The sequence below is a fragment of the Schistocerca cancellata genome, chromosome 7 (assembly GCF_023864275.1).
Source record: "Schistocerca cancellata isolate TAMUIC-IGC-003103 chromosome 7, iqSchCanc2.1, whole genome shotgun sequence".
In the NCBI taxonomy this organism is placed as follows: Eukaryota; Metazoa; Arthropoda; class Insecta; order Orthoptera; family Acrididae; genus Schistocerca; species Schistocerca cancellata.
Window position 1 is genome coordinate 215,293,326 of NC_064632.1, and position 21,783 is coordinate 215,315,108.

The 21,783-nt window shown below is 43.6% G+C and overlaps 1 protein-coding gene across 1 annotated transcript in view; it reads right to left on the minus strand.

Moving 5' to 3' along the window:
- Positions 1-21,783, minus strand: part of LOC126092705 (uncharacterized) — a 710,832-nt gene that overhangs the window by 448,195 nt on the left and 240,854 nt on the right. The window contains exon 2 of the mRNA XM_049908427.1: positions 20,304-20,439. Within this exon, the coding sequence (XP_049764384.1) occupies positions 20,304-20,439 (136 nt within the window). The remainder of the gene's footprint in view (positions 1-20,303; positions 20,440-21,783) is intronic.

Consider the following 21,783-nt stretch of genomic DNA (forward strand, 5'->3'; position numbering starts at 1 on the left):
CAGAAAGTTGGCTGAAACCAGACGTAAACACTAATGAAATCCTAAACTTAGATTGGAATGTATACCGCTGAGACAGGCTGGACAGTGAAGGGGGAGGCGTGTTTATAGCGATAAGAAGTGCAATAGTATCGAAGGAAATTGACGGAGATCCGAAATGTGAAATAATTTGGGTGAAGGTCACGGTTAAAGCAGGCTCAGACATGGTAATTGGATGTCTCTATAGGCCCCCTGGCTCAGCAGCTGTTGTGGCTGAACACCTGAAGGATAATTTGGAAAATATTTCGAGTAGATTTCCCCACCATGTTATAGTTCTGGGTAGAGATTTTAATGTGCCGGATATAGACTGGGAGACTCAAACGTTCATAAAGGGCGGCAGGGACAAAGAATCCAGTGAAATTTTTTTAAGTGCTTTATTTGAAAACTATCTTGAGTAGTTATACAGAGAACCGAAGCGTGGCGATAACATATTAGACCTTCTGGTGACAAAAAGCCCGAACTATATGAAACAGTTAACGCAGAAAGGGGAATCAGCGATCACAAAGCGGTTACTGCATCGATGACTTCAGCCGTAAATAGAAATATTAAAAAAGGTAGGAAGATTTTTCTGTTTAGCAAAAGTGACAAAAAGCAGATTACAGAGTACCTGACGGCTCAACACAAAACTTATGTCTCAAGTACAGATAGTGTTGAGGATCAGTGGACAAAGTTCAAAACCATCGTACAATATGCGTTAGATGAGTATGTGCCAAGCAAGATCGTGAGACATGGAAAAGAGCCACCGTGGTACAACAACCGAGTTAGAAAACTGCTGCGGAAGCAAAGGGAACTTCACAGCAAACATAAACATAGACAAAGCCTTGCAGACAAACAAAAGTTTCGCGAAGCGAAATGTAGTGTAAGGAGGGCTATGCGAGAGGCGTTCAATGAATTCGAAAGTAAAGTTCTATGTACTGACTTGGCAGAAAATCCTAAGAACTTTGGTCTTATGTCAAAGCGGTAGGTGGATCAAAACAAAATGTCCAGACACTCTGTGACCAAAATGGTACTGAAACAGAGGATGACAGACTAAACGCCGAAATACTAAATGTCTTTTTCCAAAGCTGTTTCACAGAGGAAGACTGCACTGTAGTTCCTTCTCTAGATTGTGGCACAGATGACAATGGTAGATATCGAAATAGACGACAGAGGGATAGAGAAGCAATTAAAATCACTCAAAAGTGGAGAGGCCGCAGGATCTGATGGGACACCAGTTCGATTTTACACAGAGTACGCGAAGGAACTTGCCCCCCATCTTGCAGCGGTGCACCGTAGGTCTCTAGAAGAGCGTAGCGTTCCAAAGGATTGAAAAAGGGCACAGGTCATCCCCGTTTTCAAGAAGAGGTCAGCAACTGGAAGCAGTTAATTCCATAAATTATCTGGGAGTTCGCATTAGGAGTGATTTAAAATGGAATGATCATATGAAGTTGATCGTCGGTAAAGCAGATGCCAGACTGAGATTCATTGGAAGAATCCTAAGGAAATGCAATCCGAAAACAAAGGAAGTAGGTTACAGTACGCTTGTTCGCCCACTGCTTGAATACTGCTCAGCAGTGTGGGATCCGTACCAGATAGGGTTGATAGAAAAGATAGAGAGGATCCAACGGAGAGCAGCGCGCTTCGTTACAGGATCATTTAGTAATCGCGAAAGCGTTACGGAGATAATAGATAAACTCCAGTGGAAGATTCTGCAGGAAAGACGCTCAGTAGCTCGGCACGGGATTTTGTTAATGTTTCGAGAACCATCACCGAAGAGTCAAGCAGTATATTGCTCCCCCCTACGTATATCTCGCGAAGAGACCATGAGGATAAAATCAGAGAGATTAGAGCCCACACAGAAGCATACCGACAATCCTTCTTTCCACGAACAATACGAGACTGGAATAGAAGGGAGAACCGATAGAGGTACTCAGGGTACCCTCCGCCACACACTGTCAGGTGGCTTGCGGAGTATGGATGTAGATGTAGATGTAGATAGATGTACTGAGAAGCTGTGGTTAATATGCCCAATTCTTTAAATAGGTTTCGACATGATGTTCTTGGATTTACACTACTCATTACTCTTAATGTAAACTTCTGTACCCTAAAAATTTTTTCTCTGTTTATGGAATTAGCCCAAAATATGATACCATATGACATAATGAAGTGAAAATAAGCAAAATATTCCAGTGCTTTATGTTTGTAATCTCTTATTTCTGACATCATTCGCATTGCAAACACAGTCTTGTTTAGGCGCTTTAGCAGTTGGTTAGTATGCTCTGAACGAAGCGTCATGGACCACGTACAACTCGGAAGACAAACGATCCTGATAAGTCGAAAAATCCATGATCTTTTTTTAAAAAAAGAAGAAATACAAAAAAAACGAGTGTCATGAGTACTAAAAATGAAGCACTTCTGCACGCGTGGACAACGAAAGTCTTCACGAGACCAAAAAGAATGTACAGAATACAATAGGAGTTCTGTAAAAGGAAGGCACACTCATTTCGACGCAGTAGAAGAAACGTCTCTGTATGGAGGCGTCGGCAGCGTGTCCGAGCCTAGCGCAGGTATTAGGAGGGCGTCGGTGGCGTCGGCCGCGGCGGGGCGTGGCGAGCGCTGATTGGCGACCGCCTCGTTATTACGGCTGGCGGCGCCGATTGCTCCGGAACCGTGTCCCCTGTCGCCTCCGCCCCTCCCCCCGCCCCTTATCGGCCGGGAGGCAGTCAGCGGTGCGGGCCCGCCCGCCTTTGAGTTGCAGACTTTGCTCATTAAACAGACATCAGGGGACGCCTGTGATCTTTCGCCCGGGCGCCGGCGCGACTGGCAAGTACAGTTCCTCTAAACGTCCCTGTATTTACGGCCGGCCCGAAAGGCGCGCAACTGGGGCGCGTAAATTTCTTCCAGCGACCGGCTTCTGTGAAATAGCGCGACTTTACGCCGATTGAACACGGTTCTGCTTTCTGTTTCCTCAGAGCCTGGGACGTCTCAAAGAGTATTCACAGCGAGACTCTGCCGACATCCATGCCGACTACCCCTGTAGTCATCTCTCGCCTTCGACGTCTTCATCCTCGTCCGCACATTCAGAGCACTCCACTAAAACCAACACGCCCGCCATTACAGCTCTCAACGCCACCACAATCAGACCCCTAACTCAACTGTTCTCATAACACTTTTAGACGATTTTTCCTACATTACGTTCCAAATGCGACTGGGATACGACAGAATTTCAGCGAAGATCTGACAAAATAGTATGTCGAAGTTTCCTCACTGTGGTGTTTAACTGTAATGCACAACGAACGAGGAAAAATGTTGAACGCTTCATTAATAATTATATGTCTTGATCTTGTGTTATGACTATCACCCATATTATCTTTCTTATTTCACCTAACGCTGATACTCTTATCAGAATATTAGATTCTTTTCCTGCAGACTTCTCTTTGAGCTGTTATAAACTGTTATTTCTACATTAGTGTTCCTCTATTTTTGTTTCAAAAGATATGATGGCACAAAGCCGAAACCGAAAATATTGTGAATTCTTTAGCAACGTGCCAAGTACGATCGCTGACACTTATATAGATCATAAAACTTCCACTGATTCATTTTAAAGTCCCTTAGGTCATCAACGATAGAGCGTAAGATCGAATAGGGTGGAAGGATGAGGAACGAAATAGACCGTGCCCTTTTCAGAATGACTACTCAGCTACTTGCTTAAGGGATTTCCTGAAATTGTTGAAAACCTAAATCAGTGTATTCTGGCAGTGGCTTGTGCAGCCGACCCCGGGAATGAAGGTCCACTGCCGCAAATCGCTCTCTGCATGACACAAATCAACTATCTCACACACAGTCTAAGACAAAAAAAGCACCACTGAGGAATTAAAGGATTTACGAATGGGACAGAAATCGATCGATGTAACTCTTACACCAACAAATAATTAAATTTCAAAGAAATTGGATTGTTGGATGGTTTACTCAAGAGAAAGAGATTCACAAATCGAGCAAGTTAGTAACGCGTTGGCCCACCTCTGGCCTTTATGCAATCAACTGACATGGGTTGACAGAATCGTTGCATGACCTCGTGAGAGCTATCGTACCGAATTGTGACGTATTGGCGATTAGATAGTGAAAATCCCAAGCTTGCCGCAGGGGCCTGCCCATAATGCTCCAAGCGTTGGGGAGAGATCCGGCGACCTTTCTGAACAAAGCAGAATTTAACAATCACGAAGAAAGGTATTAGAAACTCTCGTCTTCGCGAGCGGGCATTATCTTGCTGAAGTGTGAGCCCGGTGCACAGGAAACTGTCGACGTCCAGCGGTGCTGTAAGGCTCCTCGCATGAAAACCAAAGGATTCCTGCTTTGAAAATAAATGGCAGCCCACTTCCTAACTTCTTTGTTGGGCTGTATTTCGGGCGACATTCAGGTATGTCACCGTCTCGGGGGCGCCTCCAGAAGCGTCTTCTGCGATGACCAGCGAAGACGTCTCTGGTGACTCCACAATGTGTGCGTTGTCATCCGACTACGTCTTCTGCGTGTTTCACTTTTCAAATCACGCAGTGTTTCCTCACTGTGCCTTTTTGGGCTACATAATTATCAATAATGCTATTTTATCGCAGCAAATATATTAAACTTAAGATCAAGAAATGTTATCACCATTGGTCTCTTTTTCAACCACTTATGTATAGATTACATTCCTTCAGGAAGTAAATAGCTCACAATACCTTTTTATGCCATCTGCCTATCTACAGTGATGCTTTATATTCAAGGAGTAATGGTTATGAAAGAATAAGTGTGCTCATGCCAAAATATCTGCAGTTCAGTAATGTTCAGTACCGTGTTGGTGTACCTGATACACAGTATCTAGCATATATCCTGCTTGCTACGGGGTCCTCAGGATGGTCGGTATGATGCTGCGCAAGCCGGGAACCGTCATCCCTCTCCATCGGTGGCGGTAGGTGATAAGTTCGTATGGGACCAAACTGCTAAGGCAGTCGGTCCCTAGGCTTACGCACTACGTGATCTATCTTAAACTAACCTACGCGAAGGACAACTCACACACTCATACTCGAGGGAGGACTCGAACCTCCGACGGGTGGAGCCGCGCGAATCGTGGCAAGGTGCCCTACACCGCGCATCTCCCACTCTTCAACGGCGTACATCTTGCGGTTATCCAACATATGAGGAAGGTGGGGGGGGGGGGGGGGGGTGGGAGGGGTCCTTAGGATAACTGCAAGTTTCAACTCTTCCCATGCAGGCTCAATAAGATTCATGTTGTAAGTAGGCTGTTTATGTTTTCTTTATGTAAGTAGGCTGTTTATGTTTTCTTATTGGCAACGTTACGTAGGGCTTTATATGAAAATCACTGGCTGTGCTGTGTGCAGTCTGTGGCTAGTTTGCATTGTTGTCTGCCATTGTAGTGTTGGGCAGCGGCAGCTGGATGTGAACAGCGCGTAGCGTTGCGCAGTTAGAGGTGAGCCGCCAGCAGTGGTGGATGTGAGGAGAGAGATGGCGGAGTTTTGAAATTACATATATTATGACTTGTGATGATATTAAGGTAAATACATTGTTTGTTCTCCATTATAATCTTTCATTTGCTAACTATCCCTATCAGTAGTTAGTGCCTTCCGTAGTTTGAATCTTTTATTTAGCTGGCAGTAGTGGCGCTCGCTGTATTGCAGTAGTTCGAGTAAGGAAGATTTTTGGTGAGGTAAGTGATTTGTGAAACGTATAGGTTAATGTTAGTCAGGGCCATTCTTTTGTAGGGATTTTTCGAAAGTCAGATTGCGTTGCGCTAAAAATATTGTGTCAGTTTAACCACAGTCTCGTATACAATTCTTCTAAGGGGGACGTTACAATGTCAACAAGCCCTTCCATTCTATTGATTCCTGTTTCCTGGAGGAAGGTATTCACGAGGTGGGCGCAGTACTTTCGTGCATTTTCCTCTTGAAAGTCGGATAAATGGCTTAAATGTCAACTGTAGGTTTGAAGAATAGTTTGGAGGATCCTGTTCCCACACAGCACTGTCCACAATTTACATCTGGTAGCTATGTTAGGTGACAGGCATTCATAATTTCGGAGGAAATGGGTTCGATTCCTGATAATGCCCAGAAACTTTCTTTGGTGTGAGGACTGGAACATGGTACACTCAGCCTCGCAATGCCAACCCCGGCAGAGCGGTATCCTGACCCAACGCCCCTCCGTATCGTATCCAGTGGTGCCATTGGCAGAGGATGGCGGGCCCGTCAGGGTCTCTGAACGGAGTTTAAGTTTTAGACATTCTTTGTTAACCAGTGCGCTGCATGCGATGTCCCCTACCATCAGGCATCAGAAAAATATAGCCGTCGTCGAAGAATAAAGATTTCACTGAGCCAGGTTCCAGTCTACCACGTTTCCTCCCCCACCTCAATCACCGTGGTGAAGAGGATTATCATGTCGTTCTTCGCAAAGTGAGTCTAGGGACCTAACTAACGGTGTGGAGACTGTTGCGACAGGGTTTTTCAGCCTTCCTTGTCTCTTGCCATCTTCTCGGTGATAACTACTAAGAGATCAGAAATGCAGCGAGTATGAGTTTAATGTTGATAGACGCATACAGTGGAAGTCAGTGCTACCCTGACGTCCTCCCTTTCCGCTGCAGTTCCTCGGGTCTGTCGAGCCTGCGAGCAGTACTTGCCACTCGGCGACACACTACCTTTTACTGAAGTTTGCAGGAGGGGAAGGCTAGTCGTGGCTTAGTGTAGACGTAGAGTGCATGATCTATCTGTTGTGAGCCGGCCGGTGTGGCCGTGCGGTTAAAGGCGCTTCAGTCTGGAACCGCGTCACCGCTACGGTCGCAGGTTCGAATCCTGCCTCGGGCATGGATGTGTGTGATGTCCTTAGGTTAGTGAGGTTTAATTAGTTCTAAGTTCTAGGCGACTGATGACCCCAGAAGTTAAGTCGCATAGTGCTCAGAGCCATTTGAACCACTTTATCTGTTGTGAAGAAGCATTGACAGGCTGAAAATAACTCAGATGACCTCTAACGAAGAAACTGTGAAAGGTGTAAGACGATAACTAAGCAATGCAATGTGCACTAGTAGAAATATGCCTCGTAAGAGGAAGAGCGATGTCTAGTAAAAATTTCTATGCTATAGTCCACGCTTCAGATGAAAAGCACACAAACTTAGTCCAATGGGATAGACATGCTCGCCCCCTCCTCTCGCTGTCACCTTCTCCTCCCTCCTCTCTTTGTCCAGCACCTCCCCTCTTTAACCTTGTGCATCACCTCCTCCTCCTTCTCTCTGCCCATCTTTCTTCCCCCGCTCGCTATGTCCATCTCCTACCCCGTCGGTCACTGTCTTTTTATCGATCTCCATGCCTTCAACTCTTGTTTATCACAAGCGAAATCTGTACTGGGAATATAAGTCACTTAAAATGAAAAGGTAAGTCGGTTGGGGTCCTTGGCATGTGTGCTTTGAGAGAGTCCTCTCGAAATGCTGGATCTGTGAGGATGATTGAGTTTCACATAGTTTTAATTAGCGAATGGGTGGGATTACAAAATTTCAGACGATGCACATTCCTTAGTAGTATTCTGATCACGAACCGATAAGTCATAAATTTGGCTTAAATGCTTTCTGTGAAACCGACCGCGAGGAAGTAAAAAAACACCACAGTATTTGAAATTATACAAAAGCAGAAAGAATATATATGGGAGAAAGAACTTATATAACGGTTAGCATACCTTGCTATCATAATACAACTGACTGTGATAAAGATATCGAAACTACACATTTTCATGGAATAGAACTACACATTTTCATGGAATAGAACTTTCTTTTTGTAGTCAGTTTTAATAGAAAACATGTACGTTCTTACCTGATAAAATACATAGCTTTATGTCCGTCTTAATATTTATTACTTTATCGTGTAAAAATTTCAAGTAAATCGCTGAAGAACATTTCGAGTTTTTCTCTAACAGCTTTTGCCCTTTCTATATTAAATACACATTATTACACTATAAATATTTAAAATAAATATATATAGCCAATATCCATCGGAATGTTCATTAATCGTGTAAAAATTTGAAGTAAATTGGTCAAGTATTTTCGGGATTTTTGGTAACAACGTCGATCAACAACTTTTCCTTATTCAGTGGTATAGATATATTTAAGTGAAGCCTGACATCGTCAGGGGGGAATCGGCGGTCTTAATGTGGTTCATTAAATAATATTTTTAAAGTAAAAGCCGTAAATGTGTGGACTGCAATTTTCCTATCGTAATTAAGCAACCATATTCAGATATGTAACACGGTTAGGAAACACATCCTCAGAAAATGACATACAGTCAAGTAGAATACAAAAACACTACAAAAATTAAGTGAAAAAGACGGGGAGCCAATTATAGAAGTAAAAGTGAAACTTTGACAAAGCTACTCAACAGTGTAGTTAATCCTTATCATGTAACATACCGTTCAAAATATGAATTGGCGGTGAATAAGATTTGGAAAACATTATGAGCTTTTGTCATGCAACAACATATATTCGTAAGTTCCAAAACAATTACAGTACACAGTTGAAAACGTCACCGATACCTAGCCAGATTGTAAAACTGTCGAAAGAATTGCAGACCAGAAATCTCAAAATGCTAACTCTACTTCCATATGGATCTTAAAACATAAAGATAGTAGTGGCATAAACTTAAAATTACAAGGAAGAGATCTGTATTACGTCCTGAACTGGCAACATGCCGTTTCTAGCAAGTAGATCCTAGGTAACTGACATTAATTCATGAATAAAATCCATCAAAGTGTAGAATTTCGCTAACAAATGTAAATTACAGAATAAAAGACAGATCATACGTCAGATTCAAATTATAAAAACATGGAAGTACAGAGTCGCGACAAAAATTTGAGTAAAAGACGGTAATTTCGCAGACTGTCGATCATGTAGGAAATTGCATGAGTAGAAGTTGGATCGAAAGCTCATTTCTTGCAACTATATAACAGGTATTATCGTGAGAACAGTATATGCAACAGGTGCAACAACTGTCAGCTGTGCCGTAGCTGCAAACATACAAGACATACAGTTCATAGTAATTTTGTAATAAAGCTACGTGGTCGACAGTTATAAAATGAGAGGGAAAAACCATACCAAGGCTTACACCAGAATGATCCTAAGTGGTCATCTTTATGAAATACGTACAAATTGAGGAATACAATGAGAACACTGCACGTCCACCATTCTGACAAGATACGTCAAAACGAACTGAATTATGCAATGGTCCTACTAGCCAACCGAAGTAGTCAACATGGGTGATAGATACCACGGGAGCGCTTGCACTTACAAATATTGACACAATTGCGTTGTACGCGTACTGCAAAGGAATAGAGTAAAGACGACTTAAGAATTTTACAATTCTCTCGACTTGTCTACAACGTGTCTTGCTCGCGATGACGTTTTCAACTACGTACTGTTACTGTTTTGGTAGTTGCGAATGTATGTTACTGCATGACGACAGATAATGAAGCCTTCCAATGCTTATTCACCGCCTTTTCATATTTTGAACAGTGTGTTAAGCATTAACGTAGTTTGTATTACGTTTTTAAATGGCCTTGTCAAATGTTACCTCTAGACTTGGCTCCTCATTACTTTTGCTCAGTTCTCTTACAGTGCTTTTGTATTCTGCTTGATTGTCCATTATTTTCTTAGAATGTGTTTCCCACACATGTTAAAATCCGAAGATGATTGCAGCCAGAAACCGAAACTAGTTATCGAACTTTAATTATGATAGGAAAATTGCGCTCTAGGCATTAAAAGTTTTCATCCAAACAATTATTTCATAAATAGATATAAATATTCGTGTAAGTATTTGAAGTAAGTATTTGAAGTAAATCGGTCAAGGACTCTTCGAGATTTTTGGTAACAAGTTTCCCCTTTATACGTTACATGCTTATTTATATATCATAAATATTAAGTAAGTATGTAGCCTATGTCCACTCAAATGTAAGATCATAGATTAATGTAAGAGTGAGATCAGCCACTGCAAATGGAAAATCCTGGTACATTAATAACGGTTGGAACCGCCACAACGTTGAATACAAGCCTGCAAACGTCCTTGTATTGTGTTGTATAGGTCCGGTATATCAGTTTTGGGATGGAGTTCTATTTCTATTGCACTTGGTCGGCAATAAAGGGGCGGTTAAAGCTGATTGTGGATGACGCTGGAGTTGTCGTCCGATGTTTTCCCATATGTGCTAGATTGGAGACGATATGGTGATTTAACAGGCCAAAGCAACGTGTCGACACTCTGTACAGCCAGTTGGGTTACAAAGTTTCAACAGCGATATGGGGGCGAGCGTTATTCTGTTCGATAACACCCCGTGTAGTGTTGTTCATGAATGGCAGCACAACAGGTCGAGTCATCAGAATGGCGAACAAATTTGAAGCTACGATGAGTGAAACAGCCACGAGAGTTCTAATGCTGTCATAAGAAGTCACATCCCAGACAATAACTCCAGGTGTAGATACGGTATGTCTAGCACACAGGCAGTTTGTTTGCAGGCACTCGGCTGACCTCTTTCCACCCAACATACGGCCATCACAGGCACCGAGACAGAACCATCTTTCGTCATAAAACACAGCAGACCTCCAATTTGTCCTACCATGAACTCTCCCTTGACACCACTGAAGTCGCAATAGCAACGGTCTTAGCGATAGGGCCATCATTTTCCAGATGTAGAAACACGTCTACCAGCTTTCAATTAGGTCGCACAGCTCCTTCTTGTTGTTGTGATTCTTTTCCGTCATAGTAACTATGCATTTACAAATACTGATACATCCATATAAATTTATGTATAAATAGAAAATAATTCACTGCTAACCCCTCAGTGAATGTAATGGTATTTAATAATCGTCATGCCGAACGGTTTCGTATGTAGCGGCAGTGCTTCGAGTCCTCTGCTGTACTTTCGAACTACTGGCAGATTGAACGGTAAACAGTAGCTGCAATGTCCTATTCTCAACGTTTTCTACTAGGCACATCATAAGGACGATGCAAAACATTTCTGAAAATTTTATAGTGCAACGTAATTGATTGATGGACTGTTTGCAAGCCGAACTGCCGCCCTCAGTAAAGGTAAAAAGTTAAGAGTCGAGGAAAATAATGACCCCTGCACAGAGAATTTGCTCGACCTGTATACTTTCTAAATGAGAAAATGGTCGATTGGATGCGTTCATAGTGTAGGCTGCAGTTAAATGCCTGTAAAGGACTCCCTCACAGACAGTGTCCTTCTCTTCAGAATTTTTATCACGCTGTCTCCCATGCTCTTAAAATGTGCCCAGGGCAATACGACAGAGCCTATTAGTCACCCCACGCACAACTGCCGACGCAGATTGAGCGAATCGAATTGCGTACATAATTAAGGCCTTTTGATTTCACATATAGTTATGCCAATGACAAAACTGTAACACAATTTCTTGCGCAAACCGGAAAATGGCTCATTGGAAGCCTTCGGCTGTTTGGTATTAATTATTCCGATGAAACGGAGCGTGGTGGACAGATACAATTAATTTTATTTTCCGCCCGGCGAGTTCCGAAAAGAGAGCGTGCACATTTCCCTTTCGGTGCAAGAGAATTAAAAATAATTTTAACTGGCAGCAAAAATTCTTTTAATTGAAATATATCAGATTTAGTTTATTTCTGTGTGCGTCGTTATCGTACCTGAGGTAATAAAAGATTCCTTGTGGCCCACTTTGCGTTCTCAACAAGCTTTTGCGGTTCGTTCACTCATTTACTTCAGTTCTCAGTCTTCTCAAGCAGGCCGTCAAACGTTTATTGACATGAAAGATAAACTGCAGCTTTTAAAAAAATTAATGATTTCATTTTTGGCTAAGCAGGTATGTTGTGTCATTAATTTCTTTTGACGTTATCAGACCAGTGAATAACAGTAGAGAAGTAATTCATTCTGGAGGGTTGGATGCAATAAAAGATCAGCAGAGGTTCACAAACATCGAACGCTCGATAATCTACACGTACCGTAGGTAGTACCACATGTAAACCTGACTTACGTGATCACGAGTTGAAAACGAAATGTTGCTAACTGGCCACTGTCATCCTCTGCCTTCGGCCTCAGCGGATGCAGTACGAAGGGGCATGTGGTCAGCACACGGCACCCAAGGCAGTTGTCCCCTTTCCCAATCTTACAGACACAAATTCTCTTCCACGTACCTTCTCAACTGACATCACGAGACCGTGTACACCCTGTATAAACTATACCACCACGGCAACATCCCTAGCAGCAACAGGCATTCTTCCTACATACAGGGTGACAATTATTGAACTACATGAAATAAAATCGCCATAACTTCTGAACGGTTTCGTTAGGACGTTCACGGTTAGCCGCGTGGTGTGATCCGAATTTTGATGTAAATATGGTCTGGTTTAGCGACGAAGCCCACTTTCATTTGGAAGGGTATTTTAATAAGAAGGGGGGACGGAGAATCCGCATTTCACGATCGAGAAGTCTCTTTACGCTCAACGGGTAACCGTATGGTGTGCCGTGTCCAATCACGGAATAATCTTTGCGATATTATTTAACTATATAAAAAAGTGTAGTAGTTACGAACTACGGCATGCACACACTTTATTCGACATGTAAACGTCACTATAAATATTCGGATTTAAGTTATGACATGTTAGATAAGTCTGCCATCATTGGTGATGATGTGACGCATACGATAGCGAAATTATGCATGCCCCGCTGAAATGTCGGAGCATCGATGCTGTGTATGACCTCCTGAATTGCTGTTTTCAGCTCAACAATGGTTTTGGGGTTATTAATGTGGAACTTGTCTTTAACATAGACAGATCCGAAGAATATGGCGATATGGCGGCCTGTCGAACCCATGCCGTTGGCCTCTCTGTACCCCAGAGCCAGAATGCGATCCTAACATTAGGGTTAATTTTATTGCCTGGGAGGCCGACACAGCGGAACTCACATTCTAACAATATTTAGATGGAGGGTAGATTTATAGTCGGTGGGACGTATTGATACTGGCTCGCCAATGTGCTACGATTGGTAACTGAGGAGTTGTGTGGTAGACATGCAGTACTGTCAATCGATAGCTTTTTAACAGTTACTTACAGCCAGCCCTGTTTCCTCTGAGCGGAGTAACAGTGTAGCGGCCAAATAGCCATTCTTCAGCCTCTGTTCAAAAAGTTACAATTAAAGACAATGAGTATTTAAATAACCCAATTGAAAGGCATAAGGATGTGATGTACATTTCTTCATTATGAAACGGAGCCGCCAGGTTACATGGGTAGAGAATGGGACGAGGAAAGCATTAATGAGGATACGATGTGCAAAAGAATGTAGACTCCAGAATGAAACTTTACCCCGTAGCGTGTGTGCTCCGATGTGAAACTTCCTGGCAGATTAATATAGTGTGGACTTTTGGCTTTTGAAAACTTCCTGCCATATTTAAACAGTGTGCGGAACCGAGAATGGAACTCGGGCTTTTTGCTTTCACGGGGAAGTGCTCTGCCAACCTTTTCCCCGCTCTGTTCGTCATTGTTCTTGGCATGTGGCCTGTGAGGACGTTACATAAAACCACTTCAAATTCATCACTGAAAATTACACTCTGTCGCCAGCCTTCTGACCGAACATGTTCACTTACCATGCTGGCGGCTGAACTGCCAAAGCTCATCGCCATGAGGTACTGGCGGAAATAAAGCTGTGCGAGGGGTCGTGATTAATGCTTGGGCAGTTCAGTCGGTGGAGGCCTGCCCGCGAAACTAAGGGGTCTCTAGTTCTGGAGCACAATTTCATTCTACCAGAAGGATTTAGGAAGAAGCGTGACTATGTGGGAAGATCTAACGGGTGGGGTACAACTGTTAGATGAGTGCGATGTCAAGTGGACCAAGAAAATTTGATTACGAGTCTTCTTTTCTGATTATAGCACACGTACGAGATAAAGGCAGACAAGAGAGAGGTGATCACGGTGAAATAACTTGATAGTCTGCAGTTTGCTGAAGTGGTCGCAGATGACGGAATTATAATGGACAGAAAATTAGAACCCAGTATTCCTTCATTTATTAGTCCCTTTTTACATGTCGCGTCGTTAGCTGTCATCAGCAGGATTACGTAGCTACATGTTTATCTTGTAATGAACGTGAGCAGAATGTAATTGAATAGTGTAGATAATAGTTGCAAGGAACGATAGGTTCTAGGGATAAGTTTGTTGTCTTGAAGGGCCTGGGACTGAAATACGCATATGCTTCTTCCTTTAGGTTATTCGTGAACCCGCCCCTCCCCCCCCCCCCTCCCCCCGCCCAATAAGAGTTAATATAATTTTCAGTTTTCATCACTAACTTTATTTTATTCGTCAGTTACCATAGGGCCCAGTAATTGCCTGAATTACATCTCTGAGGTACATCTTCTTTCTTGACATAGGCCCACAACAGCGTATTTTAGTCGTCAAGTGTACAATTCGTGACTTAACACAGTTAATTCCCTGTTTTCGCAGTTGACTGACGTTGAATTTTCATCTAAATTACTATTTCCCTGCTTTTAATGAAGGATCAGTGATTCCTAACTCTATTCTTTCGTTTTAGACACGACATTCATCATTTACGATGATCTTCTTATTACCTGACGGCGATTTTTATCAATTGAGGAATGCTGAAATCTTTATCTAGCCACGCCCGTTGTTACTTTGCGGCATTCTGTTACGTATGACATAGCATTTGTAAGTTACTTCTAATGGTATGAACTTACAAATTGTAGAATGAGATTTTCACTCTGCAGCGGAGTGTACGCTGATGTGAAACTTCCTGGCAGATTAAAACAGTGTGCCGGACCGAGACTCGAACTCGGGACCTTTGCCTTTCGCGGGCAAGTGCTCTACCAACTGACCTACCCAAGCACGACTCAAGCCCCATACTCACAGCTTTACTTCTGCCAGTATCTCGTCTCCTACCTTCCAAACTTTACAGAACCGGGTTCGCAGGAGAGCTTCTGTAAAGTTTGAAAGGTAGGAGTCGAGGTACTGGGAGATGAAAAGCTGTGAGGACGGGGCGTGAGTCGTGCTTGGGTAGTTCAGTTGGTAAAGCACTTGCCCGCAAAAGACAGAGGTCCATAGTTCGAGTCTCGGTCTGGCACACAGTTTTAACCTGCCAGGAAGTTTCTTACAAATTGTATTTATTAATTATATGTAAGACCGTTTTTGTGGGTTAATATTTTCTTCCATCTTTAAGTTTAGGCATTCAGTATTTTCAGATATCTCAGATAATTTAAAAATTTTTTTCGAGTCAGTAATTAAGAAAAGAAAACTATTTTGTACAGATATTTGCGCCAGAAGATGCGCAGATGTAGCCGTTTGTGTGGGTTTAAAAGTCATCTGAAAAAATGCAGCTACCACGGCACATTGAACATTTCATTCAGTTTCATTTTAATAGTTTTAACACCAGTATTTTAAAAATTTGTTCAATGTATGAACTGTCAAGCAATAATGTGTCCCTGGGAATGGTCATGGAGTGTCTGGAAATGAACACCTTTACAAAGGTTCCAATGGGTACAGACATATTTTGAGTTAGGACGGAGGGAACTTGATGATGTATGCGGAGAAAAGTGAATGTACTGAGCAAGATATAGTGCATAGTTTCCAGGGATATGGAAGGGAAATAGCGTGATAGGAGAGCGGTAGACCCCTATGCAGTTTCTTTGAAGTGGAGCCAGCGACTACTGAACGCCTCCAGCTGTGATGCAGTGAATTTGCCCGCCACTCTTGGCGGAACCACGAAACAGATGCGACCGGGCGATTCCGTGGTCAGTGTGTCGACGTTAACACTTTGCCGTCCGCACGCCTCGTACAAATGTATTCACTTGGCGCTGGCAGGGCTAATTCGGATTACTTGGTTTGTCGCCGGCCGTTCTTGACATTATCGGGAGATTATAAATTGTTAAATTTTACTAGTCTCATCGTCAGTTCTCATAAGTTCACAACCCTGTTCCCCTACTTTCATAAAATTTCGAAGATATCATACGTAAATAATTACAAAATTTGTTTGTTTCATATGTTTTTTTATTTGCATTGTCTTTGGTACTTAGTATTTCTCTTTCGTATGATATGCATCAAAACAGTCTCCATGATGTAACGAAACTCCACAAGACTTGCACATTAAGTTTGTTGTTCTCCTGTTTTTGTTTTTGGATCATACATGGCAGTTCCTTCGTTTTCGTTTATTCGTTTCGGAAATAAGTATTAGCTGGTGTTGCTTTATGTGACCAGAAAGTCTGTCAACCCGATCATGATAATACGTACGCGATACAGTGGCAACCCCAAAGTTTTGCTCAGAAGCAGGTATATGGTCTTTTACCCACGAATCAGACACTTTCAATAAAAAATAGTGAAATCGGAGACTCTTGTGGTCTGTATTGAAATATTGCCTTGAGCGGAACGCATTAAATAATGCGGAATTAAAGAGGTACATGCAAACCTTATTTGATCATTTTATAGTTTTTCTGTACATAGGGTAATAACTCAAATATTGGTCTCCCCGATCAACTCCATTCATGTATTTGTTGTAGTCTGCCGGCCACTGTGGCAGAGCGGTTCTAGGCGGTTCAGTCCGGTCGCAGGTTCGAATCCTGCCTCGGGCATGGATGTGTGCAATGTCATTAGGTTAGTTAGGTTTAAGTAGTTCTAAGTTCTAGGGGACTGATGACCTCAGAAGTTAAGTCCCATAGTGGTCAGAGTCATTTGAACCATTTGCTGTAGTATAATACACTTTCAGGTTTTTTATTGTGTAATTGGTTTTTCTACATTTTCTTTGAGTGTCAGTCAAAGTGTCATTATGTATTCTAGAGATCATTCGTATCGTTTTAGTTTTCGAAGCTCTTCATACCTGTGCGCATAATTCACCTTTCGTTGATGACAAGCTTCAAACACATTGATATTTGAGCGCTTTAATTTTTCCGGAAATCCTCTGTTTTGCCATATCGTTCCACAAACTCGAATTTTCTTTTCAAGTAACTTCTCTGCAAGGTCTACACTGTTATAATAATTATCCACGTAGAGGTGATGCCACTTTCCATATGAAGGTGTCAATAGTTAGATCACTGTTTTTGCTAAGGGCTGTCCAGCACCGGAATATATCTTGAATGAGGAAATGTATCCCGTACTCGAATCACACAGCATCCGAATGAGTATGCCATATTTCGGAATTTTCGACGGATTGTAAACTTTACAATTGTACCGTCTACGCCGTGTTATCATTCTTTCATCAATAGAGACGTTTTGACTTGTTTTAAAGGTTCCTTCAAACTTTTTGGAAAAATAATCAATGACGAATTGCACTTTGAAAAGGCGGTCGGCATTATCCAGATTACTATTGTTGTCGGAAAAATGGAAATATGATAATATTTGTCTGAATCGGTTGCGGGACATCGTTTTGCGAAATATCGGTGAGTCTATCAACGGATTCGTTGACCAATAATCATCGACATATTCTTTTTTTACAATTCCCATAAGGATAGCAAGCCCAAACCATTTTCTAAGTTCGGGTCCCGTAACGTCGACAAATTTGGCATTTCTTTAATCAGTTTCCTTCTGTTGCAATTTTGACTGTAGTACTTATTGGTTTCGTTGCTAATATATTCAAATAACGGGTGATCAAAAAGTGAGTATACATTTGAAAACTGAATAAATCACGGAATAATGAAGATAGAGAGGTACAAATTCACACACATGCTTGGAATGACATGGGGTTTTATTAGAACCAAACAAATACAAAAGTTCAAAAAATGTCCGACATATGGCGCTTCATCTGATCAGAATAGCAATAATTAGCATAACTTCTTTACAGGAAATGCTCAATAGGTCTATGTCCTCCATCACTTATCAACAATAGCTGTAGTCGAGGAATAATGTTGTGAACAGCAAAGCAAAGCATGTCCGGAGTTATGGTGAGGCATTGGCGTCGGATGTTGTCTTTCAGGATCCCTAGAGATGTCGGTGGATCACGATACACTTGCGACTTCAGGTAACCCCAAAGCCAATAATCGCACCGACTGAGGTCTGGGGACCTGGGAGGCCAAGCATGACGGAAGTGGCGGCTGAGCACACGATCATCAACAAAACGACGCGTGCAAGACATCTTTCACGCGTCTAGGAATACAGGGTGGAGCGCCATCCAGCATAAACATCGTACATTCCAGCAGGTGTTTATCAGCCAGGTTGGGGTTGATGCGCCTCTGTAACATATCGGCGTACCTCTCACCCGTCACGGTAGCAGTTACAAAACCAGAATCACGCATTTCCTCGAAGAAAAAGGGCCCCATAACGGTCGATGTGGTAAATCCAACCCATACCGTGACTTTCTCGTCGTGCAATGGAGTTTCCACGACACTTCTACGATTCTAGGTAGCCCGAATTCTGCAGTTGTGGGCGTTGACAGACCCTCGGAGCGTGAAATGAGTTTCGTCGGTCCACAACACGTTACTCAACCAATCGTCAACTTCCGCCATCTTTTGAAACGCCCACACCGCAAATCCCCTCCGCTTCGCTAAATCGCCAGGTAACAATTCATGATGCCGATGGATTTTGTACGGAAAGCATCGGAGGGTACGCCTAAGTACCAACCAAACAGTAGTGTATGGAATGCCGGTGCGACATGAGACTGCACGAGTGCTGACTTCCCCGTGCATACCGGTAGACGAACCCGCTACATTCTCCATTTCTTCCTCAACTGTCTCAGCAGAATGACGCCTTGTGCTCGGTCGGTCACTACGGGGTCTATCGTCTAAACAACCCGTGGCTTCGAACTTCGAAATCATTCTCGCCACAGCTGCATTTGTCTACGGACCTTTACCCGTTCGAATCCTCTTCCTAAGGCGATAAGATCGTAACGCTGAACTAGCTCATTCCCCATTCTCATAATCACTAAAAGCGCCTTTTCAGGTAACGTCAACATGCTGCGACTGCTGGCGCATCTGATTCTCTCTCTCATTACAGGTCCTTTTATACACGATTGTCAAGCGCAGTCACTTATGTTTTGCTGTCCAGCGCCATCTGTCGGACATTTTGCGAACTTTGTCATTTTTTTGGTTCTAATAAAACCCCATGTCAATCCAAGCACGTGTGTCAATTTGTACCTCTCTATCTGCGTTATACCGTGGTTTATTACGTTTTCAAATTTATACTGACTTTTTGATCACCCGGTAGATCGTTCCCAATATATAATTCTACGATATCCTCGACGCTCCGTGTATCTCTGGGAAATATTTTTGGACCAGAAGATCCTTCAAATTTATTATTGGTCCTCGGTAAATCAAAGTCTGACCACTGTGAACTGTCTTCTTCTTCTGGTTCACCTGAATCAGTTGGCAACCGCAGCGTTCGCCGAACTCTTCTTGGACGTATTTCACTTTCTTCCGACGATTCTGATTCACTTTAATTTGTTTGATATTCAATGTCTTCTTCCAAATCGGCCAAGTCGTCCGGAACGTCAGACAGGACGTCCGCGCATTCATCGTAAACAATCGTATCGTCTCTTTCGTCTGTCATGATGAAAGGGTACAAGTTCTTTTAAAACCAAAAAAACTTGTTGACATGTGTAGCTTATGGTCACCGAAACAAAACACAAACAGAATGCAAAAGGTACTAGAGTGCTGTTGCCGGCCACTGCGCGCTACTATGCTCACGACACAACTGTGTTGTCGCCGATCACTGCGCGACACTATGCACAGGACACCGCTGTGGTGCCCCCGGCTGTTGACCACTATTTCGCGCATGACACCACTGCGGTGTCGCCGGACGGCATAGTGTTAACATTGTATTGTATGTACTGTATGTTAACCGGGGACCTAGAAACGACGGAGAGGCTCCGTCTCCGCCGCAGCCGCAGTTGTCCACAACCCCACGACTACTACCGCAGTCCACCCCTCCGCCACTCCACACCGAACCCGGCGTTATTGTGCGGTTCGGCCCCCAGTGGACCCCCCGGGAACGTCCCACACCGGATGAGTGTAACCCTTATGTTTGCGTGGTAGAGTAATGGTGGTGTACACGTACGTGGAGAACTTGTTTGCGCAGCAATCGCCGACATAGTGTAACTGAGACGGAATAAGGGGAACCAGCCCGCATTCGCCGAGGCGGATAGAAAACCGCCTAAAAACCATCCACAGACTGGCTAGTTCGCCGGACCTCGGCACAAATCCGCCGGGCGGATTCGTGCCGGGCACCAGGCGCTCCTTCCCGCCCAGAAAGCCGTGCGTTAGAATTAACATGGATAGAGGTAGGCAGTCATAGCAGCGGTACTTACAGACGACGTGCATGTGGCTGGCGACGACCTGCGTGTGGAAGGAGGGCGCGTCGGCCGACACCTCGCAGCGGTACTTGCCCGCCAGCTCCAGCTGCACGTCCCGCAGGACCACCTGGTGGGCGTTCGACTGCCCGATCTGCAACAAGGCCGAAAATGTATGTAGCGCCGCAATCCGCAGCAGATTTCAGTGTACGTACTAATAATTACAGGCACTCGGCTCGGTGGCTGTATGGATATCAGGATTAACAAAAATCGCAAGACAGAGTAGCAGTTTCTATCGACATTCGTGTCATGAACGTCGTTATAATTCCTAGCCCTGTATGCGCAAGCAGTGTGTACTGGCACTGTTGTCGACGTTCTCTGTTCTTGAATGAGATTTTCACTCTGCAGCGGAGTGTGCGCTGATATGAAACTTCCTGGCAGATTAAAACTGTGTGCCCGACCGAGACTCGAACTCGGGACCTTTGCCTTTCGCGGGCAAGTGTTCTACCATCTGAGCTACCGATGCACGACTCACGCCCGGTACTCACAGCTTTACTTCTGCCAGTATCTCGTCTCCTACCGTTCAAACTTTACAGAAGCTCTCCTGCTTTCGTTCAGGAGTGCTAGTTCTGCAAGGTTTGCAGGAGAGCTTCTGTAAAGTTTGGAAGGTAGGAGGCGAGATACTGGCAGAAGTAAAGCTGTGAGCACCGGGCGTGAGTCGTGCTTCGGTAGCTCAGATGGTAGAGCACTTTCCCGCGAAAGGCAAAGGTCCCGAGTTCGAGTCTCGGTCGGACACACAGTTTTAATCTGCCAGGAAGTTTCATTCTCTGTTCTTGTCGCTGCGTTGGGCTTTGTTTCGTGTGTAGCTAACACAACGAATTGCTTTTGCTTTAATCTTCTAAAAACCAGAACAGTGCAGTTGTGATTCGCACTCTGAGGGTACCCCACTAACTTAATTAAGTATACAGGGTGTTCGGAAATTCCCGTTACACACTTTTAGCACTTATAGAGGGGAATGATTATATGATATTTCGAACCAGTATCTGGAAACGTACCGTTTTCATGGCACAACCATCTGAAATCACTTTGGTTTACAAGTAATTGCTGAGGCGTGGCCTAGTGCTTCAATTGTTTCACAGTTCCGTTCCTGAACAGCCAAAGTAACTGCACGTGTATTCGTCGACAGGTTCTCTTCCTACTGATGCAGTACGGCCTCTTCCTACACGGTGTACAGCGTCTCCTTGGAGCGCCACACTTACACCTGCAGATATGAAGGTATCCATCTAGAGGCCCTTGAGTAATTGTGGAGAAAAAGATATGCATTGGAGTCGGGCGTTGTGGGGAACGATCTTAAAGGCCACTAGCAGCTTTTCCGTTACCATCAGCTTCGTCATTCAGAAGGATCACGTCGGTGCATTCTGGTAAGGGCACTCAACCATATTACTCTAACACGCACAGACCCGTGAGTGAGTCTCGAACCAGAGGTAGGATACACATC